Genomic DNA, 24,280 nt, shown 5'->3' with positions numbered 1-24,280 from the left:
CAGAGCCCAGACGCCCTTACGATCTCTCACTGTCCCAGATACAGAGCCCAGACGCCCTTACGATCACTCACTGTCCCGGATACAGAGCCCAGACGCCCTTACGATCACTCACTGTCCCGGATACAGAGCCCAGACGCCCTTACGATCACTCACTGTCCCAGATACAGAGCCCAGACGCCCTTACGATCACTCACTGTCCCAGATACAGAGCCCAGACGCCCTTACGATCACTCACTGTCCCAGATACAGAGTCCAGACGCCCTTACGATCACTCACTGTCCCAGATACAGAGCCCAGACGCCCTTACGATCACTCACTGTCCCGGATACAGAGCCCAGACGCCCTTACGATCACTCACTGTCCCAGATACAGAGCCCAGACGCGTTTACGATCACTCACTGTCCCAGATACAGAGCCCCGATTCCCTTACGCTCACTGTCCCAGATACAGAGCCCAGACGCCCTTACGATCACTCACTGTCCCAGATACAGAGCCCAGACGCCCTTACGATCACTCACTGTCCCAGATACAGAGCCCAGACGCCCTTACGATCACTCACTGTCCCAGATACAGAGCCCAGACGCCCTTACGATCACTCACTGTCCCAGATACAGAGCCCAGACGCCCTTACGATCACTCACTGTCCCGGATACAGAGCCCAGACACCCTTACGATCACTCACTGTCCCAGATACAGAGCCCTGACTCTTCGTGTCTCGGATACAGAGCCCCGATTCCCTTACGCTCACTGTCTCAGATACAGAGCCCAGACACCCTTACGATCACTCACTGTCCCAGATACAGAGCCCAGACGCCCTTACGATCACTCACTGTCCCAGATACAGAGCCCAGACGCCCTTACGATCACTCACTGTCCCAGATACAGAGCCCAGACGCCCTTACGATCACTCACTGTCCCGGATACAGAGCCCAGACGCCCTTACGATCACTCACTGTCCCGGATACAGAGCTCAGACGCCCTTACGATCACTCACTGTCCCAGATACAGAGCCCAGACGCCCTTACGATCACTCACTGTCCCAGATACAGAGCCCAGACGCCCTTACGATCACTCACTGTCCCAGATACAGAGCCCAGACGCCCTTACGATCACTCACTGTCCCGGATACAGAGCCCAGACGCCCTTACGATCACTCACTGTCCCGGATACAGAGCCCAGACACCCTTACGATCACTCACTGTCCCAGATACAGAGCCCCGATTCCCTTACACTCATTCAGTGTCCCAGATACAGAGCCCAGACGCCCTTACGATCACTCACTGTCCCAGATACAGAGCCCAGACACCCTTACGATCACTCACTGTCCCAGATACAGAGCCCTGACTCTTCGTGTCTCGGATACAGAGCCCCGATTCCCTTACGCTCACTGTCCCAGATACAGAGCCCAGACACCCTTACGATCACTCACTGTCCCAGATACAGAGCCCAGACGCCCTTACGATCACTCACTGTCCCAGATACAGAGCCCAGACGCCCTTACGATCACTCACTGTCCCAGATACAGAGCCCAGACGCCCTTACGATCACTCACTGTCCCAGATACAGAGCCCAGACGCCCTTACGATCACTCACTGTCCCGGATACAGAGCTCAGACGCCCTTACGATCACTCACTGTCCCAGATACAGAGCCCAGACGCCCTTACGATCACTCACTGTCCCAGATACAGAGCTCAGACGCCCTTACGATCACTCACTGTCCCAGATACAGAGCCCAGACGCCCTTACGATCACTCACTGTCCCAGATACAGAGCCCAGACGCCCTTACGATCACTCACTGTCCCAGATACAGAGCCCAGACACCCTTACGATCACTCACTGTCCCAGATACAGAGCCCCGATTCCCTTACACTCATTCAGTGTCCCAGATACAGAGCCCAGACGCCCTTACGATCACTCACTGTCCCAGATACAGAGCCCAGACACCCTTACGATCACTCACTGTCCCAGATACAGAGCCCTGACTCTTCGTGTCTCGGATACAGAGCCCCGATTCCCTTACGCTCACTGTCTCAGATACAGAGCCCAGACACCCTTACGATCACTCACTGTCCCAGATACAGAGCCCAGACGCCCTTACGATCACTCACTGTCCCGGATACAGAGCCCAGACGCCCTTACGATCACTCACTGTCCCGGATACAGAGCCCAGACGCCCTTACGATCACTCACTGTCCCGGATACAGAGCCCAGACGCCCTTACGATCACTCACTGTCCCGGATACAGAGCCCAGACGCCCTTACGATCACTCACTGTCCCGGATACAGAGCCCAGACGCCCTTACGATCACTCACTGTCCCAGATACAGAGCCCAGACGCCCTTACGATCACTCACTGTCCCGGATACAGAGCCCAGACGCCCTTACGATCACTCACTGTCCCGGATACAGAGCCCAGACGCCCTTACGATCACTCACTGTCCCTGATACAGAGCCCAGACGCCCTTACGATCACTCACTGTCCCAGATACAGAGCCCAGACGCCCTTACGATCACTCACTGTCCCAGATACAGAGCCCAGACGCCCTTACGATCACTCACTGTCCCAGATACAGAGCCCAGACGCCCTTACGATCACTCACTTTCCCATATACAGAGCCCAGACGCCCTTACGATCACTCACTGTCCCGGAAACAGAGCCCAGACGCCCTTACGATCACTCACTGTCCCGGATACAGAGCCCAGACGCCCTTACGATCACTCACTGTCCCGGATACAGAGCCCAGACGCCCTTACGATCACTCACTGTCCCGGATACAGAGCCCAGACGCCCTTACGATCACTCACTGTCCCGGATACAGAGCCCAGACGCCCTTACGATCTCTCACTGTCCCGGATACAGAGCCCAGACGCCCTTACGATCTCTCACTGTCCCAGATACAGAGCCCAGACGCCCTTACGATCACTCACTGTCCCAGATACAGAGCCCAGACGCCCTTACGATCACTCACTGTCCCAGATACAGAGCCCAGACGCCCTTACGATCACTCACTGTCCCACATACAGAGCCCAGACGCCCTTACGATCACTCACTGTCCCAGATACAGAGCCCAGATGCCCTTACGATCACTCACTGTCCCGGATACAGAGCCCCGATTCCCTTACGCTCATTCAGTGTCCCAGATACAGAGCCCAGACGCCCTTACGATCACTCACTGTCCCGGATACAGAGCCCCGATTCCCTTACGCTCATTCAGTGTCCCAGATACAGAGCCCTGACTCCTAGTGTCCCGGATACAGAGCCCCGATTCCCTTACACTCATTCAGTGTCCCAGATACAGACCCCAGACGCCCTTACGATCACTCACTGTCCCGGATACAGAGCCCAGACGCCCTTACGATCACTCACTGTCCCGGATACAGAGCCCTGATTCCCTTACGCTCATTCAGTGTCCCAGATACAGAGCCCTGACTCCTAGTGTCCCGGATACAGAGCCCCGATTCCCTTACACTCATTCAGTGTCCCAGATACAGACCCCAGACGCCCTTACGATCACTCACTGTCCCGGATACAGAGCCCAGACGCCCTTACGATCACTCACTGTCCCAGATACAGAGCCCAGACGCCCTTACGATCACTCACTGTCCCAGATACAGAGCCCAGACGCCCTTACGATCACTCACTGTCCCGGATACAGAGCCTAGACGCCCTTACGATCACTCACTATCCCAGATACAGAGCCCAGACGCCCTTACGATCACTCACTGTCCCAGATACAGAGCCCAGACGCCCTTACGATCACTCACTATCCCAGATACAGAGCCCAGACGCCCTTACGATCACTCACTGTCCCGGATACAGAGCCCCGATTCCCTTACGCTCATTCAGTGTCCCAGATACAGAGCCCAGACGCCCTTACGATCACTCACTGTCCCGGATACAGAGCCCTGATTCCCTTACGCTCATTCAGTGTCCCAGATACAGAGCCCAGACGCCCTTACGATCACTCACTGTCCCAGATACAGAGCCCAGACGCCCTTACGATCACTCACTGTTCCAGATACAGAGCCCAGACGCCCTTACGATCACTCACTGTCCCGGATACAGAGCCCAGACGCCCTTACGATCACTCACTGTCCCGGATACAGAGCCCAGACGCCCTTACGATCACTCACTGTCCCAGATACAGAGCCCAGACGCCCTTACGATCACTCACTGTCCCGGATACAGAGCCCCGATTCCCTTACGCTCATTCAGTGTCCCAGATACAGAGCCCTGACTCCTAGTGTCCCGGATACAGAGCCCCGATTCCCTTACGCTCATTCAGTGTCCCAGATACAGAGCCCTGACTCCTAGTGTCCCGGATACAGAGCCCAGACGCCCTTACGATCACTCACTGTCCCGGATACAGAGCCCAGACGCCCTTACGATCACTCACTGTCCCAGATACAGAGCCCTGACTCCTCGTGTCCAGGATACAGAGCCGCGATTCCCTTACGCTCATTCAGTGTCCCGGACACAGAGCCCTGACTCCTAATGTCCCAGATACAGAGCCCTGACTCCTAATGTCCCTATTGTTTCTATATTGTTTGTTTTTGAAATATTGAAATATTTTTTGTCTATGTAATAATTTACCTATGTTTTTATATATTTGTACTATTTTGTATATCGCCTAGAATATAGATTAGGCGATTAATCAAGTTGTATAATAAACTTGGAAACTTGGATACAGAGCCCCGATTCCCTAACACTCATTCAGTGTCCCAGATACAGAGCCCTGACTCCTGGTGTCCCAGATACAGAGCCCCGATTCCCTTATGCTCATTCACTGTCCCAGATACAGAGCCGTGATTCCCTCACATTCATTCAGTGTCCCAGATACAGAGCCCAGACTCCTCGTGTCCCAGATACAGAGCCCCGACTCCTCATGTCCTGGATACAGAGCCCTGATTCCCTCACGCTCATTCACTGTCCCAGATAGAGCTCTGATTCCCTTACACTCATTCACTCATGCTTATTCAGTGTCCCAGATACAGAGCCCTGACTCCTGGTGTCCCAGATACAGAGCCCAGACGCCCTTACTCTCACTCACTGTCCCAGATACAGATCCCTGATTCCTGGTGTCCCAGATACAGAGCCCCGATTCCCTTACACCATTCATTGTCCCAGATACAGAGCCCAGACACCCTTACGATCACTCACTGTCCCAGATACAGACCTGACTCCAGGGCTGGTGTCCCAGATACAGAGCCCCGATTCCCTTACACTCATTCACAGTCCCAGATACAGAACCCTGACTCCTCGTGTCCCAGATACAGAGCCCCAACTCCTCGTGTCCCGGATACAGAGCCCCGACTCCTCGTGTCCCACATACAGAGTCCCAACTCTCTTACACTCAATCACTGTCCCAGATACAGAGCCCCAACTCCCTTACACTCACTCACTGTCCCAGATACAGAGCCCTGACTCCTTGTGTCCCAGATACAGAGCTGTGATTCCATAATGCTCACTCAGTGTCCCAGATACAGAGCCCTGACTCCTCGTTTCCCAGATACAGAGCCTAGACTCCCTTACGCTCACTCACTGTCCCAGATCAGATCCCTGACTCCTCATGTCCCGGACACAGAGCCCCAATTCCCTTATGCTCATTCACTGTCCCAGATCCCCCAGCCCTGCTTGTCACCCCTTTGCTTTTACATAGTCACCTAGCAGTGCACCTTTTAACCTTGCTTCATACTCCCTGTTTGACCCCTTCAGCCCCTCAATCTGATTGTACCTGCCTTAAAAATAGAAATATACAAGCGGTGAATGTGAAGACATATAAAGACCAGAAGGGAAGGGCATGGGATGGGACTGTCTGTTTACCTATTATATATAGGTATTTGAATTCCCAGAGACATTAGGGGGTGCAGTGGGAATCGAACCGAGCTCTCAGACCACTGCACTAACCACTCTCCTTGGCAGATCCTTTCCTCTTGTTCTGAGCTTTCTTGAATTCTGCTTTCTCTTCAGTGCTTACCACGTTCCTAACACCCTCTTATCATATACTGCATTAATCATTACTGTGTGCTCCCCCCCCATTTGCCCCACACGTCTGCTGAATCACATCATAGTTCCCCACCCCCTTTGCGCTCTCTATACGTTCCTAGGAGTCAGTGGGATCTGGTGTTGTGTATAGGCCTGTTTCCTTCTGGCACTGGTCTAGCAGTAAAGAGAATGTGGGAGTGCTTGTGGTCTTCAGTCTCTGCCACACCTCCTGTCTGTTTATTTATACTGGCGTTAGCAGGAAGAGCTTGAGCAGGGTAGGACTGGGAACCTGAACTCTGTTCTCACCCTGCCCATGCTTTGTAATGTCACTCCGCACAGAGCTCTTCTGGCAGCCACTTACTCTCACAGTCATCGTTTCACTAAAACAGGAAGTCACTGGTCCCTGCAACTTTCTCCAGAGGGATTGGATAGGGTCAACTAGTAGCTTAGTGGTTAGAGCATCTGCTCAGCAGCCTGAGGTTGTGAGTTCAACTCCTTGTGACTCTGGGCAAGTCACTTAACACTCCAGGTACAAAATGTATTTATTTTCTTTTTAAAATTTATATACCGTTTTATTCCAAAACGGTTTACAAATCGTTACCTACATAAAATCTTATAAAATTCAGAACAAGGTTAGAACAAAACAAAGAGATTCAATCCTTGCATTTTCCAAAATGAGCTCTTAGCTCCACATTTTCGGATTTGACCAACCAGGCTATTCCCTGCACATGTAAAAGTCACGGGTTAGCCTTCGGTTTCAGCATTGCTGAACTTTCTGAGCCTTAAAAAATTCAGGGATCGTACCATATCAAATTGGTGACATATCATAATTGCTTTGTATTGGATTCTGAATGCAACTGGCAGCCAATGCAATTGTCGGAGATAGGAGTAATATGCAGACAGAAAAAGCGGTAGTTCAGGTCCCATCCCCCTTTACCCCTATAATCAATCATAGATTTCAACTTATCATTCTGCTTTAAAGATGTATGCATGCTGTTCAGAAAATACTTTTCTATCTCGAATGCTGTAGAAAACCTAATATTTTAGAAGTGAAAAAGAGACGTCTGTATAGAGCGGCTTTTGATTTCCTAGTGGGGAACCTGAAGCCCATGAAGGAGGTGGTTCTGTCCTGTTGTCATATTCCCTTCCGATTTTGAGCCAACACCCCAGTGTGTGTTGCTATGATGAAATCTTCTGCTGTTTTGACAGACAGTCTTTGTTGTGAGCTGTGGCTGGTATTTTTCCCTGACTCTGAGGGTCAGTTTTTATGCTGTGGGATGTTTCTCTTAATGGACATTGCAGCCTTAATGTCTTGGGAGCTTCCCTTTGAGTCCTATTATGGATTAAGAACTAGTTGAAAGACAGAAAAGAGAGAGTGGGTTGAAATGGTCAATATTCTCAATGGAGAAGGGTAAAGAGTGGGGTTCCCCAGGGGTCTGTGCTGGGACCGCTGCTTTTTGACACATTTATCAATGATCTAGAGATGAAAATGACTAGTGAGATAATTAAATTTGCTGATGACACAAAGCTGTTCAAAGTTGTTAAATCGCAAGAGACTGGGCGTCAAAATGGCAGATGACGTTTAATGTGAGCAAGTGCAAAGTGATGCATGTGGGAAAGAGGAACCCGAACTATAGCTATGAGATGCTGGGTTGTGTGTGAGGAGTCACTGCCCAGGAAAAGGATCTAGGTGCATTAAAACCCTCAGCTCAACGTGTGGCGGTGGCTGAGAAAGCAAATAGAATGCTAGGAATGGAAAACAAAGATGAAAATGTTATATAGTGCCCTTGTATCGCTCTATGGTACGGCTGCACTTTGAATACTGTGTTCAGTTCTGGTGGCCGTATCTCAAAAAATATCTTGTGGAATTAGAAAAGGTCCAGACAAGGGCAACAAAAATGATGCAAGAAATGGGATGAGGAAAGGCTTAAGCAGCTAGGTCTCTTCAGCTTGGAGAAGAGACGGCTCAGGGGTGATATGATAGAGGCCTATAAAATACTGAGTGGAGTTGAAAGGGTAGATGTGAATCGCTTGTTCACTCTTACTAGGACTAGGGGGGCATGCGATGAAGCTCCTAAAAGAAACAAGAGAAAATAGTTCTTCATACAAAGTCTGGAATTCATTTCCAGAGAATGTGGTGAAAGCAGTTAGCTTAGCAGGGTTTCGAAAAGGTTTGGATAATTTCCTAAGAGAAGTCCTTAGGCCATTATTGAGCTGGCTTGGGGGAACTATCTAAAATAGTATACAGCAGAAGGAATTGTCCTTGATCTCTACTATTAATAGTTCTAGTGGGGAGAGACGTAGAGATTCTAATAGGTGGGTGATTTTGGAGTCTTAGGTTGTCTTGCGTTGGTATCCATATTTCAGTTAAGAATAGGATGATTTTGGTCTTGTTGACCACTGATCGCGCATTAATGATGCATGTGATGGGGATTCTTTATAATGTTGTCTGGGTTTGGGCTGCTGGTGTCATTGTGGCATGGCTTTCGATGTCTAGGGAGGCTCCTACAAGCGTTGGGGTTGCTTGTTGCACAGTTTTTTAGAGGACAGCTCCATGATGGGGCTCCGTGTCTGCTATTAGATAGGCTTTGCTATGCCTAGTGGTAATTAGTAGACAGAGTTATTACAATATACCCAACTCACTTTTGATTAATTCTCTACAGCATGTAGGTTTGGTTGAGTATAGGCTATAGTTTGTTTTTTTTCTTCTATCTTAGCAATATGTAATAGTGATGCGTTTCATGATTTGGGAGCCCAGTATGTGGGCCTTTGCATGATAGAAATGTTAGTTTTCAATTATTTTGAGTTCCATAATTAGTGTATTGTTTTAGCCAGGCCTACCATGTATAATAGAACAAGAGAAAATGTTGTCAAATGAATTCTAGAGTCTATTGGCAACCAGTGAAGTTGAAGGTAACCTCCCCCCAACTTAAGGTTCCCCCTCCCCGAGCATACAGTACATTATTCTGCTGTTGATAAAAAACAGAAGGTCTGAGGAATTAATTAGCTCTAGACAAATCCACTCATTCCTTGGTGTTCCAGCCTAGTTAGAGGCAGTAGATGACGTCCCATGTATGAAGGAGGAGCTCCCTCCTTTCCCCTTTTGTGACTGTTTGCTGGGGTTCAGCGTTCCTCCTGCTGTTAGATTCTTTGTAATGCCTAGGATTTCGATAGTGTTTGGGTTCCGTTGTTGTCCAGTGCTCTAAGCAAAATGCTGTGCAACAAAGCATGCCTTAGGGGTGTTCAGTGTCAGCATTTGGGGGAGGTGACAGAGCGACTCTCCATGGCAGCCCCCAGGGCAGGATTAACCAATAGGCCAAGTAGGCACGTGCCTAGGGCCCGAAATGGTCAGGGGGGCCCGATGAAGGAGGGCATCAACAATGTTTTTTCCAAACGGTGATGGACCCCTTCAGCATCAATCAGCAACGCAGGCCCCTCCCCCCCCCCATCGACAGAAAGTTAGACAAACAAGCAACGCGGATAAAAAAGGCAATGGGAACTGTAATTGTGCAAGCAGTGCTGCTTGCCCAAAGCTTCCCTCTGACACAGCTTGGGTGCATGGTGGGGTGAGGCAGGGGGCCCAGTGTACTTGTGTGCCGAGGGGCCCTCGACAAATTAATCCTGCCCTGGCAGCCCCTACTCTCTCTCTGCTCTTCCATACCTAGGATCACAGCAGCCTTGCAGATCTGCAGTAGGGCAGCTCTCTGGTGACTATGAAAAGACTCTCCATGCCAGCCCCAACTCTCCACTCCTCCACGCCTGGACCGCTGCGACCTTGCAGATCTCCAGCCTTGCAGAACCACTGTAAGAACCCTGCAACCCTGTCCTAAATGGTTACCATTATTGATATATTGTCTTTCCTGTGCAGATATCAAAGTGATTTACTATTGAATAGTAAACAGGTATTCTAAGTAGTTTCCTTAGTCACTTCCCTCTGTATAAGTTAATATTGCCTCCACGTTAGCTTGGGGGACAGAAGACCTGATCCAAGAGGTAAACAGGTCCTCCACATAGCTGAGCCATTATGCAGATTCTTATTGACATGGTAGTATAGTGAAGGATTCTCGTGTAGTTTGGCGTGACCGTGGGAGGAGTGCTAGAACTCTGACTTGATTTCCCATTTTCTTTTGCAGATGCTCCTCTCCTGTTGGCGGAGCTGAGGCCAGGCCAGACACAGCAGTTTGATTGGAAGTCCTGCTGTGAGACATGGAGCGTGGCTTTCTCTCCAGATGGCGTATGGTTTGCCTGGTCACAGGGGCACTGCATTGTGAAGCTGATCCCATGGCCATTAGGGAACACCAAACTGTGAGTGACTTATGTATGTTGGAAGGGACGGGTCCACATGTCCCCTTCCTCCACACGCTCTTGGCACTTTTGGATAGCATTAAGCAGCTGCATGAGGGCAGACAGCAGAAGGATGAGAAGGGAGTAGGGCGATAACTCTGCAGCTGTTTCTGACACAGGCCCAATGTCCACTTTAATGATGTCCTGAGACATGTACAACATTGGGCCTTTAATGACATCAGCAGGAACTGCAGTCAAACTCCAGTAAATGTATATATAGAAGGCTGTTACAGTAAGAAGCAGGCTGAATGAAGAGTTCTTTGGGGCTATAGTTTGCCTACTCTTGCCTTCAATCATGTATTGGTCTGATCAGATATTGTCCTTTTACCACTGGGCCAGCTTATTTGCAGCATGGATTCAGCCAAGGCATGAAGAAACGTGGATAAAGGGGAACCAGTTGATGTAGTATATCGAGATTTTCAGAAAACATTTGACAGTCACTCGTGAGAGACTCCTGTGAAAATTAAAAAGCCAAGAGCTGGTTAATGGATTAAAAAAAACAAAACAGGGGGTAGTGTTAAATGGGCAATTCTTTCAATGGAGGAAGGTAAATAGTGGAGTGCCTCAGGGGTTTCTACTGGGACCGGTGCTATTTAACATATTTATAAATGATCTAGAAATGGGAATGACGAGCAAGATGATTAAATTGGCAGATGATACAAAATGATTTAAAGTTGTTAAAGTGCATGCGGACTGTGAGAAATTGCTGGAGAAAGGGGTTGAGAAAGTGAAGGAGAAGGGGGGAGAGAAAGTGACCCAGAAAGAAGGGAAGAATAGATGCTGGACCTTCAAGTGGGGGTGGGAGGAGGGAAGGAGTGAGAGAGATGTTCGCTGCGGGGAGGGGGACAGGCTGTTGGTTTTCTCGACTATAAATGAAAATACTGGATTGTAATGAAATTCTGCACTGTGAACCAAAACTAAATCCAGCCCCCTGTTATGGTCAGCATAACATCTACAAAACTGGTCAAATATCAATCATTCTTGGTATAGAGAAATCTAACTGTATACTGAATAGTTTTAATCTTGGGGGCAGTAAATGGTTTCCATGGGACCAGTTCTTTGATAGCTTGGACATTCTGGGCCATTTGAATGGCTCTTGGGCTCCTGCTACCTACCAGCCTTCTGATCAGTTGAACCTGATTGTCTAAAAGGTTTCAAAAAGTTGTCCAAAGTGCATTTCTTCCAGTCTTTGATCTGTTTTGTAGAACACTGACCATAAGAACATAAGAATTGCCAGTGGTCCATCATGCCCAGCAGTCCGCACACGCGGCAGCCCTCTGGTCAAAGACCAGCGCCCTAATTGAGACTAGCCCTACCTGCATACGCTCTTGTTCACCAGGAACTTGTCTAACTTTGTCTTGAATCCCTGGAGGGTGTTTCCTCCTATGACATACTCAGGAAGCGCATTCCAGTTTTCTACCATTCTCTGGGTGAAGAAGAACTTCCTTACTTTCGTACGGAATCTATCCCCTTCCAACTTTAGACAATGCCCTCTCATTCTCCCTATCTTGGAGAGGGTGAACAACCTGTCTTTATCCACTTGTTTTGATCATGTCCCCTTAAATGTTTTGATCATGTCCCCTTTCAATCTCCTCTGTTCGAGGGAGAAGAGGCCCAGTTTCTCTAATCTTTCGCTGTACGGCAGCACCTCCAACCCCTTAACCATCTTACTCGCTCTTCTCTGGACCCTTTCGAGTAGTACCGTGTCTTTCTTCATGTACGGCGACCAGTGCTGGCCTGATACAGTGGCATGATAACCTTTTCCGATCTGTTTGTGATCCCCTTCTTTATCATTCCTAGCATTCTGTTCGCCCTTTTCACCGCTGCTACACATTGTGTGGATGGCTTTATCGCCTTGTCGATCAGAACTCCCAAGTCCCTTTCCTGGGAGGTCTCTCCAAGTACCGCCCCGGACATCCTGTATTCGTGCATGAGATTTTTGTTACCGACATGCATCACTTTACATTTATTCACGTTGAACCTCATCTGCCATGTCGATGCCCATTCCTCGAGCCTGATTATGCAGATCTTTGCAATCCCCTTGCATCTTCACTACTCTGAATAACTTCATATCATCCGCAAATTTGATCACCTCGCTCGTCATATCTATGTCCAGATCGTTTATAAAGATGTTGAAGAGCACGGGTCCAAGCACCGTGCCCCGTGGCTCCCTACTAGTGACGCTCTTCCAGTCCGAGTATTGTCCATTTACCCCCACTTTCTGTTTCCTATGCTCCAGCCAGTTTTTAATCCACGTGAGTATTTCACCCTCGATTCCATGGCTTGCAATTTTCCAAAGTAGTCGTTCATGCGGAACCTTGTCGAACGCCTTCTGAAAATCCAGATATACATTGTCGACCGGGTCGCCCTTGTCTATCTGCCTGTTTACTCCCTCAAAGAAGTGCAGCAAGTTTGTCAAACAAGATCTGCCTTTGCTGAAACCATGCTGGCTGGTCCTCATCAGACCGTGTCCGTCAAGGTGATCAATGATGCGGTCCTTTATCCGCGCCTCTACCATCTTTCCCAGTACCGAGGTCAGATTTACCGGTCTGTAGTTTCCTGGGTCTTCCCTCGAACCTTTTTTGAAGATCGGCGTAACATTCGCCACCTTCCAGTCCTCCGGAATCTTTCCCGATTGGCTATTAGTTGAAGCAGTTCAGCTATGGTCCTTTTCAGTTCCTTGATGACCCTCGTATGGATGCCATCCGGTCCCGGGGATTTATCACTCTTAAGCCTATCAATCTGCCTGCAAACCTCTTCTAGACTGACCATTAACCCTGTTGGTTTCCCGTTTTCACTTCCAGCATATAGCCTGATGGGTTCTGGTATGCTGTGTATATCCTCTTCGGTAAATACAGATGCAAAAAATGTGTTCAGGTATCTGTGATTTTTGGGGGGAGTTCATAATGTAGCCTGGTGTTCAGTTGTATAAATGTCGTCTCCAACTCCAGAGATGCGGAGAGAAGTTTTACACTGTTCAACTTGATACCTTCTGCTAGAAGAAAGTCACTAATGTCACAGTAAAATCCATTGGTCTGCTGTTGCAGCCATTATTGTAGCAATTTTAAAAAGGCGAGTCATTCTCCAAAAACCTCACGTGCAAATGAGGTTGGTGCAGAGTAGAAAAGATTTGCTAAATTTGCACGTGCCCATTGCTGGTGATAGCGATGGGCACATCGCAAAAATTAAAAAAACAAATCGAAGATTGGCAGGTGGGATGCCCACTCTCTCCCGCTGCCAAAGTCAAGTACCTCCCCCCGTGACAGTGGAAGAGATATCTACTCCCTCCCACCGCCAAGCAACACACCTCTCCCAACACACCCCATGCCTCCAATAATCCCCCGTTCCCTTCCCCTTACCTTATTTACAATGGCTGGCCAGAGGGAGATGGAGTGGCCTTAACCTGGGCCAATCAGAGCCTTATGCCTTTCCCCAGAGCATCCCAGGATGCACCAGGGAGGGGAAGGCCCACCATGTTTAAGAGGAGGGCCTGCTGGCCGGAAGGACGAGGCATTCCTCTGGCCAGCCATTGTAAACAAGGTAAGGGGGAGAGAGGAAAGGAGGTCGTAGGCGGGAGGGAGTGGGCATCTCTCTTGCTGCCGAGGAAGGGTGTCGGGGAGGTGGTGTTGCTTGGCAGTGGGAGGGAAGTGGGCATCTTTCCCACTGCCATGGGGGAGTGCTTCACTTCGGTGGCAGGAGGGAGTGGATATCTCTCCTGCTGCTGGGGGGGGGTGGGTGGGTGGGAGGAAGTTAGCACTGTCGCGCGATTGTGCGATGCGGCAGAAGAGAGTGGGCATCTCTCCTGCCGATCTTCAATTTGGAGGGTATTTTAATTTACGTTGCGGGGGGTGGTCTGAGCTGTCAAACCTTACTTTTCTGTTAGTGCCTGACCCAATCAGCGCTCAGGCAATGACAGCTCACACCTGTCAGCAAATTTTGGATCTCACTGCATGCAGAAATGCGCTAAAGTGTCTTCTTATAAAGGCAGCCCAAGAAAAATCTTGTGTGATCTGGAACCACAGCTGATCAGCCTGTAATGCGAATTCCAAAGGCCCATGCCCCTTTTGTGCACAGGGAATGAGATAGTCTTAAGGGAAAGTTTATAAGCCTGCAGGAGGTCTGGGAAACTTGGGATCCCATTAAGCTTTCCCTCGCTAGTCCACTAATGTGTTGCTCCGTCTCTCTGGTCTTTTCATAGAATTTCCAAGGCATTTGATCACCGAAGCTGCTACCTGAAGCCTGCTGAGGTGAGGTCACGAGGTAGCAACCTGAAGGAGAAGACGCTGGACTGCAGGCAAATTGTGTGGGGTTTGTCCTTCAGCTTTTCGTCTTTGCTGAACCGGAAGAGGTTCTGGGCAACCAGTGAAGCGCAAGAACCTTGCCTGATCCTTGCCACAGGGCTCAATGATGGACACATCAAAGTCTGGGAAGTAGAGACAGGTAGCACGAGTCGTATTCCCTTCCACTGTCTGTGATCAAGGATCACAAGCTCAGGATCACATGTTTCCACTTCTCTGAGACACTCAAAAGGACTTTTTTCCCCTCAAAGAAAACCAATTAACAAAAGATATAACTCTTCAAATTATGAGGAGTGATGATAAAATAATGGGTGAAATGCTGTTCTATATCAGAATAGCCTTCCTGGGCCAGAGCAGTGGTCCATCAAGCCCCAGTGGCCGAACCAGGTCCCAGAAGAGTAAAATAAGTGGGAGTGGGGCTTCATTTGATCTGGCATTTGGCAGCTCAGTTGGACGTTAGAGGTGGAGAGGACTTTGCACATGTGTTAAGGGGGATTTGCCCCTCTCCCCTTGATTAGTTGCTTTCATGAGGGAAACGTGGGGGTGGGGCATGAGTTCCAATGGCATTGTACTCAGTAGCCTAGTGAAGGGGGGCGGTCCGTCCCGTGCATCATGTTGGGGGTCGCGGGCACCCCTACTCATCTCTGCTCCCCCTCCCCCTTCCCTTTCCCCTGTACCTCTAGTCGTTCACTGCCCTGAGCAACAACTGTAACGTGCGCCTGGAGACCACGTTATCTTGTCCTGCATGTCTAGGTGCCGCACAAAGCAAGTGACAACAGAGGGAGTGCCGACGGGGTCGTGAGGAGCACATTGCAGTTGTTGCTCGTGGTGAGGGTGCATGTTCAGCGGGTAGGGGAGGGGCGCCACTGATTACGCTGCTGCTCATTCCTCTGCTCCTACTGATGTACAAGTTGTGGAGAAATGGAAACACAGCAGGGTTTAGGGTGAATTGTGATAGATCAGAAGTCCTGAACTTTGGGGGAAGGTAGTAAGAAATATTTGGGGGTACAAAGTTAAATAATGTGAACGATCCTTCCCTTTCAGGAAACTGGAGATAGATATGAGGAATTGGAGACAGACATACAGACGCATTACTCGTAGAAATCCCACAGGTGGACTTGCAAAGGAGTCAACACCATAGAAACATAGAAACATAGAAATAGACGGCAGATAAGGGCCCACGGCCCATCTAGTCTGCCCACCTTAATGTCCCTCCCCTACCTTTGCCCTGTGAATAGATCCCATGTGCCGATCCCATTTGGCCTTAAAATCAGGCACGCTGCTGGCCTCAATCACCTGTAGTGGAAGACTATTCCAGCGATCAATAGATTTATTCCACCAGATCAATAGATTTATTTAGGATGCAAATTTCTTCCATCTGTCACCTAAGGGTAGGTGGTTCCGCCCCATTGCTTTCACTATAATGTGGAAGCTGAACTGAAACAGGATTTAGAGGGAAATGACTAGGAATTTGCCCGCCACATCAGGAATCGCAACCAGGAATCGCAAAAGAATAAGGCTGTGAGTTGTATAACCAAACGTAAGGATTGGGCCTGATGTTGTATGTTCAAATCGAATGCAGATAAAGAGCAAACTTCAGGAGTCATTGCCATCAATAATTCGGATTGTAGAAAAGTCAACTAAGGTTCTTTCCCAACATATATAACATTTAAAACTCAGATACAACACTTAATATTCTGTTAAAATCCATAGCAGAATTCTTGGGACACCAGGCCGCACAGTGGTATAAACTGATAAACGGATTTGTAAATAAAAAGCCTAAAAATGGACTTAGGGATATTTGGAGCATTGAGATTAAGCATCAAATTTCTGCGTCTCAATGGCCATGAATTTGGTCTTGGAGGATGAGATCTACGGTGTCTGCATCTATGAGACAAACTTGGTTTTTCCTTTTACATAGAGCATTTTGGACCCCAGTTAGATTACAAAAGTTAGATAGCTCTAAGTCTAATAGATGCTGGCATTGTAACCTTGAAGCAGGGACTCTGGATCATTTAATAATCTATTGTCCCTTTATCTTGACCTTTTGGAAATCAATTTGGACCCAAATAAATTGTTTATTGGAGAGCCAAATTTCATCAAACAATAATAAGCTTTTATTGATTATGACACATATCGCAAGTAATTGGAAGAATTGCAGCAGACTCAATTACAGTCTTTGGTGGAATTCGTTATGTCACATTTATAAAATGGAAAGAACAATAGCCATACAAAAGGGGAATTATAAGAAATTTAAAGAGATTTGGAGGCCATTGACAAATTATTGTAATGAATAGATACCATTTTTCCATTATAAGTACAATGTAAATGTGGGAGAGGGAGGGATTTTAGAATTTTATTAGATGTTTAGATCAATAAGAAAGAAAATTGTGTATGATATACGTGATTGCATAGGTTATGGGAGGGATTTAATGTTAAACATGATAGAGATTCAAGTGATGTATTCAATTACAGTTGTCATTTATTGATACACTTGTTGTAAGATGTAAAAATGAATAAAGATTAAAAAAGAAAAAAATGTATCCCCCACCCCCCTAATCAATAACGTTTTTTAAATTCAAGAAAAACTATCATAAACCCCATTCCTATATAACTTACTTTAATAATCAAACCCAAAAAACCTTCCCTCCCTCCCCCCACCTTGGACATGCATATTTAAGGGGAAAAATAATATTCAATCATTACAATATTTTGTTAATGGCTCCCAAATCTCCTGAAATTTTCCAAAATTCCCCTAATGTGTGGCTGTTGTCCTTTCCATTTTATAAATGTGACATAAAGAAACTGTAATTAAGTCTCTGCCAGTTTTTCCAATTACTCGTAATCTGTTGTATGGCAACCCCTGTCCTAATAAGTAGAAGCCTGTTATTCTTGGCCCACAGTATCATACGATAATGCCACTGGATTTTCCAACAAACAATTGATTTGACCCCAAGAATCGATGGACAATAGAATAACAAATGATCTAATGTCCCAGTTTCAACTAAGCTTCTTGCTATAATCTTTGACTCCCTCAAGTCCAACCATCTGGGGTTTTTTTAGACTCAAACAATTTATTTAAAATATTTATTTCCCAAATCTATGCACGTTACGGTATAACACACATAATAATTTATAGCATTTCTATTCCGCACGATCAGTCAGTTTGTGAGCGGATTACAGATCTACATACATAATTCACGAGACAACACAATATCGTCTAAAATTAAACGTACATTATTCCACACTCTTATAAACCTGCTCAAAACTTTGAAATAAATTTGCCTTCAATTGCTGATGAAACAGCACAAGTCAAGTTGTTTGATGACTCAAGTCTGATAAGGCATTGCGTAACTGTGGCCCGACAACCAGAAATGCGACCTTATTGACACCTAACGCATCTGACGTGTTGAAGGTACCACAAAGACTGATCACAGGGTCCCGCCCTGTACACAAACAGCAAAAGTTTAAAGCTAATGGAACTGGGGAGATGTGAGCTGTTCCTGGCAAATTCCCAATAACGTGATCCAGAGTCAATACAACTACAAAATAGAGTTCAATTATTATAAAACATAAGTGTCTATTTTAATAGTAGAATCAAGTCAATTTGATCATGTTAAAATGACATTGGCTTCCATTTAAAGCCCGCTTCTTATTCAAAGCACCTGGTTACAAATACAAAATATTCTTATTTTCTGCAATTACCTAATAGTTCAATACAGATTCCAATTTTAAGCACTGAGAATTACAAATAATATTACAATATAACCCCCCCCCCTTTTTTTTACAAACCCGTGATAGTGTTTTTTAGCTCAGGCTGGTCCTGATGAGTGTCGAGAGCAGCGCAGAGCATTCCACGCATCGACCTGCACTAAAAACCGCTATTGTCGTGTTTCTCACGAGAGTTCCTCGCCTGATTCTCTTCCATTTTTGCAGAATTATTTCCACCCTATTGGTTCTTTGCAAACTTTGAGGAAGAAGTGCTTTTTGAAATACAGACCATGTTGGGTCTAGCACACCTCGCAACAAGAACCAGCTCTTGGATATAACTCAATTATTATTTTTATTGATGCTAATATATCTATTTTTTATGACTTTTAATTGAATAAATTCCTGCACCTTGTACATGTACTGCAATTTTGTTTTGGGTTTTTTCCTTCAATAGATGAGACCAACAGGTGTCAGATGCTAATTTAAGAACATAAGAACAGCCTTACTGGGTCAGACCAATGGTCTAGCAAGCCCATTCCCACGTTGGCCAATCTAGGTCCCTAGTACCTGGTCAAAACCCAAGGAGTAGCAATATTCCATGCTACCGATCCAGGGCAAGCAATGGCTTCCCCCACGTCTTAATAACAGACTATGGACTTTTCCTCCAGGAACTTGTCCAAACCTTTCTTAAAACAAGCGACGCTATCCACTCTTACCACAACCTCTGGCAACGCATTCCAGAGCTTAACTATTCTCTGAGTGAAAAAAAAAATTCCTCCTATTGGTTTTAAAAGTATTTCCCTGTAACTTCATTGAATGTCCCCTAGTCTTTTTGTGATTTTTGACAGAGTGAAAAATCGATCCACTTATGCCCCATTCTAATCCACTCAGGATTTTGTAGACTTCAATCCTATCTCCCCTCAGCCGTCTCTTTTCCAAGCTGAAGAGCCCTAACCGTTTTAGTCTTTCCTCATACGAGAGGAGTTCCAACCCCTTTACCATCTTGGTCTCTCCTCTTTGAACCTTTTCTAGCGCCGCTATATCTTTCTTGAGATAAGGAGACCAGAACTGAACGCAGTACTCCTAATGAGTTCACACCATGGAGCAACACAGGGGCATTATGACATTCTTAGTCTTGTTAACCATCCTTTTTAAAATAATTCCTAGCATCCTATTTGCTTTTTTGGCCGTTGCTGCACATTGGGTGGAAGATTTCATCATATTGTCTACGATGACACCCAGATCCATTTCTTGGGCGCTAATTCCCAAGGTGGACCTAAGCATCCGGTAACTGATTCGGGTTATTCTTCCCAATGTGCATCACTTTGCATTTGTGCACATTAAATTTCATCTGCCATTTAGAATATAATTCCAAATTTATGATAAATTTAATAAACTGCCCAATGGATAACTACCTTCTAGGCAGTTTACGATACTAATGAGGGAAAGGGCTAGGGGCTGCATGCATGTTGGCAAAGAGGGTAGAACTACAGTGGGACCTTGGTTTACGAGCATAATTTGTTCCAGAAGCATGCTCGTAAACCAAAGTGCTCGTATATCAAAGCGAGTTTCCCCATAGGAAGTAAGGGAAACTCGCTTGATTCGTTCCCCCCCCCCCCCCGTGGCCACCGGCGCTACTCTACCTCACCCCCCCTCAAGAACCGGCATCATCCCCCCTCCCCGTTTGCGAATGCCCCTTCCCCCCGACTGCCCAGACACAAGCCCTTACCCCGATTTGGCACCAGCATGCAGCACCAACCCACAGGACGTGCCGGTGCCCGAAGATCCTGCCTCTTACCTGGGCTATGCCTTGAGCATCTGCGCATGCTAAAGGCCTTCTGGATCCTGCCTCTCTAAGATGAAAAGGGCTATGAGGTGGAAGTTTGTCATTCCTTGCATTGGGGACCTGGAGAGAGGAGGAAGAATGAGCCACTGTGGCCTGGATGGGTATGATAGTGGGGATAAGGGATAGGGACTTATATACCGCCTTTCAAAGTGGTTTACGTTCCGGTACACGAGCATTTTCCCTGAGCTGAAACCTACATTACTTGTCTGCAGGATGCCTTCTCTTTAATCTTTCTGGACACTTGGATGTTGTGAGAGACCTCAGCTTTGCTCCCAATGGAAGTTTGATCCTCGTCTCTGCCTCCAGGGACAAGACTCTTCGTATCTGGGATCTGAAGAAAGATGGTAGGTAAAGTACAGTGAAGGGGATGGTACTTCATATACAGTAAATTCTCAGTTATCCGGCACCCATGGGATTGATAGATGCCAGATAACTGTAGTTTCTGGTTGCTTGAGAGTTACTATTAAAATAGTTTTGTCTCCCTTCCCACCTCACCTTTCTGGTCTGAGTCTCTCTTCCTCTCTCTATCATCCCCCACCCCCACTTGTAGGTCCAGCATCTGTTCCTCCTTTCTGGTTTGGGTCACTTTCTCTCCCCGCTTCCCCTACATCCAGCCATCTCCCCTCCCCTGCCATTTCCATGTCCCTTCTTCCCCCCACCATATTTTGGTCCATCTCTCCCTGGGTCTGGCCTCCATTAGACCCTCCCCCTTCATCACTTACCTGCAGCTCTCCCAAAGCAGTAGTGTCAGCCGGTCAGCAAAGGCAGTGCTGTAAAGCCCCGGCATGGCCTTTCCTCTGGAGGGAGGGGCAGGGTTCGGCTCAGGACTGGCTGCTGCTGCTGTTTCGGGTGCTGGAGGGAGGATGATATATTTTTTTTTCTGGCGATTTTTATTTTTGCCGTTTGGTTGAGTACTGGTTAACTGGGATTCTACTGTACCACCTTTTCTGTATGGTTACAATCCGAAGTGGCTTCTATATTTTAGACAGGTCCTTATTTTGTCCTTGGGGGGGCAATGAAGTGTTAAGTGACTTGCCCAGCTGCTCTAACCACTAGGTCACTCCAGTATGCTAACATCCTTCTGGAAACAGCGAAACTGACCAGGATAGATTTACAACAGTGGTCTCTAACTTATGGCCCGGGGTCTATACTAGAGGTCCGCAGGGATCCTGCGGGGATGCCCCCTGACCCACGGGACTCCCAAGGGGATGCCTCCCCGGCCCGCGGGACTCCCACGGGGATGGAAACAGGATTCCATTTACTGAGGCCTACCTAAATTCTGGCGATGCAGCTGAGAGACAAGTCCGGCGCCGCAGCGAAAACAGCCATACTGAGCAGTGAGCTCAGCACATACACAGCTGAAAGCCTTGCTTGCTGATTGGTCCTGCGGCACGGCGGAGTGGGATCAGCAAGCAAGGCTCTCAGCTATGTACGTGCTGCCTGTTTGCTCTATGGCTGCAGGTCTCCTTTCTCTGGGGCACCACACCTCCCTCACACAAAGGCTGGGAATGCAGACTAGAGTTGGTTCCGTTCTCAGTAGTGGATGCCTCGGTAGGCTGTACTGCATCACGGCACCGGCTCACCGCTCAGCCACTAGGAACCCAGATTCGGTCTTGTTCTGGGGGGAGGGGAGGGGGGCTTGATTAAGCCATCGTGCTGGCTCACCACTCTGCCGGCAAAAGCACGGAGTCTGTCCCATTCTAGGGGGAGAAAACCTAGCAGGGACCTGGCTGCACCACAATACTGGCTTCTAGAAGGCACAATGGACTGTGTGTGTGGGTGGGGGGAGGGGGGGTCTAGCCGTGTGTGGCACCATTTGGACTCATGTAGACTTGCGCAACCATTCTGATGCTGACCTGAGGTCCCTTTCTCTCCAGCATCTTCCCTCTCTTCCATTTCCATCCAGCATATGCCCTCTCTCTCTTTCTCCTTTCCACCCACCATCTACCCCTCTCTCTCCTCCCAGCATCTGATCTGTCTCTTTTCTTCCCCCTCTGTCATCCCTTCCATCTGCATCCTCCCCCTCTCCTCCCTTCCATTCAATGTCTTCCTTTTTTCTTTACATCCATCATCTGTCTTTTTCTCTCTTCCCCAGGCATTCCAGCTTGTCTGTTATCTTTCCCCTTTCATCCAGTGTGTCTGATCCTCCCCCTTCTACAGTCTGTCTCCTCTCACCTCCTATATCCAGTATCTACCCCCTCCCACCTGACACCTCAGCTGCCGCCAAACTGACACGAAGCCTTCCCTCCGACGTCAGCTCTGACTTCAGGGGAAGACTTTTTGTGGCTAGTAGGGAACCCCAAGCACCGCTAGCAGAGGACCTCCTCTAGAGACGGCCAGAACTCCCCTCCACCAAGCACAGCAGTCACTGGCAGCATTCATGAGCCACTGAGGTGCCAGCATCTGTGACTCAGGGACGCTACTGCTGCCATCCAAGCTTGGCAAAAGGGACCCCCGGCCAACTGCAGAGGCCAACTGACATCTTGAGGGTCCTCATCAGCTAAGTATTTCTATTTTATATTTACATTAGAGGCTCTGGTAGAAACCTGCTTACAAAGCATGTATTCTTCCCAATTAATATTTCCAAATTAATAAAGTGTCTTTGCTTATTTGTAAATGGGTCTCTTCCAGAGCCTTTAATTCAGTAGCATAATTAAATGAAATAACCATTTCTGAAGTTTATAGGGACAGGCGGGGATGGAGGGGATTCCTCGTGGGGACGGGTGGGATTTTGGCAGGGACGGGTGGGATTTCTGTCCCTGTGCAACTCTCTAGTCTGTACTTGTGCTGTCTATACTAGTGCTGCCCGTTTTTTGCAGCATCCTTTGGCTTCCCCCCTGGCCTCCTGCTCTTACCTTCATATAATTACTGCAGCCTGCAGAGAGGATTGTCGGTGCTGTAGCTATCCTTGCAGGCTGACGTTGTCCTAAGCAGCACGTTCCCTCTGCTGCAATCCTGCCCCTGACGTCAGAGGAGGGGTGGGACTGCGGCAGAGGGAACGTGCTGCGGAGGCTGATGGCAGCCTACAAGGAATGCTACAGCACTGGCGATCCTTGCTGCAGGCTGCGGTAATTAGTTGAAACTAAGACCGGGAGGCCAGGGGGGAAGCTGGAGGATGCTGCAATGAAGGGGGGAACTTGCAGGCCTTCGGGGGGGGTGAGGGGGGAAGATTTATAAACTATTTTACCTCATGCAAAATTGTCATTTCTTTAATAAAACATTAACTATTTTTTCTGCGGCCCTCCATGTACCCACAAATCCAAAATGTGGCCCTGCAAAGGGTTTGTTTGAGACACTGATTTACAAGAAGCACTGAATGCTCATCAAAAGAGGAACCACTACCTACCGCCCTCTGCTGTATAAAGAGCATATCGCAGCCCTGTGCTCATAGACTATCTTGGACACTCATTTCAACCATTGCAACTTAAGAGGGTTTCTTGGACTGATTCTGAAGTAGTTTTGGTTTCTGCATTTGGTTTTGCCCCTTTATTCAGCAGAGTTTGATAAACCTGGATATTACAATCAAAGCCGGACTCGCCAGAAAGTGAGAATGTCAGTCCCTTCCTTCTCTTTGGTTTCTTAGATCAAGTTTTATGATGGATAATTTTTCAGCTCTTTAGAATGACATAGGCAGCTGAAGTATCCTGTTATACTGGCAAACCTCTGATTGTAAGAAAGTTAATATTTGGACATAACCTGGACTAGGCGTTCTCAGCTCTGGATCCCAAGGTCTGCAGATAAATCTTTTAGGGATGCCCACTGTGAATTAGAGGCCGATCAAACCTGCTCTTTTCAGTTTCAACTGAAACTGCTACCAAGATTGTCTGAGGCTGAAACCAAAAAGTAAAGTTTGGTTGTGCAAATGCGAGCCAATGAAGTCCCACTGGGGCTTGTCAGCCCTCTGCTAAACCCACAGGAGATTCCCCTCCTGTGCCAAGACCTTCTCAAGCCTGGCTTGTTTGTTTCCAAGTCAATGCAGGTAAAGTTAAGTCAATTCTAAAAGCAACTTTGTGAGAACTTTATTTTTTTTAAAATCACAATTCCCAGCTTTATTTTCTTACCTAAACTGTGCACAAGTAACATAAGAACAGCC

General features: G+C 47.7%; 1 protein-coding gene across 3 annotated transcripts in view; it reads left to right on the top strand.

Annotated features, from left to right (window-relative positions):
• WSB2 (WD repeat and SOCS box containing 2) overlaps positions 1-24,280 on the top strand; it is a 48,683-nt gene that overhangs the window by 4,370 nt on the left and 20,033 nt on the right. For 2 of the 3 annotated variants that reach the window (XM_033955454.1, XM_033955451.1), the window contains exons 2-4: positions 10,122-10,293; positions 14,531-14,772; positions 20,400-20,531. In XM_033955454.1, the coding sequence (XP_033811345.1) occupies positions 10,122-10,293; positions 14,531-14,772; positions 20,400-20,531 (546 nt within the window). Of the gene's footprint in view, positions 1-9,653; positions 9,793-10,121; positions 10,294-14,530; positions 14,773-20,399; positions 20,532-24,280 lie in introns of all 3 variants that reach the window. The other variant, XM_033955452.1, reaches the window with a different exon arrangement.

The sequence above is a fragment of the Geotrypetes seraphini genome, chromosome 8 (assembly GCF_902459505.1).
Source record: "Geotrypetes seraphini chromosome 8, aGeoSer1.1, whole genome shotgun sequence".
In the NCBI taxonomy this organism is placed as follows: domain Eukaryota; kingdom Metazoa; phylum Chordata; class Amphibia; order Gymnophiona; family Dermophiidae; genus Geotrypetes; species Geotrypetes seraphini.
The sequence above is the reverse complement of the archived record's forward strand: the minus strand, read 5'-3'. Positions and strand labels throughout refer to the sequence as shown.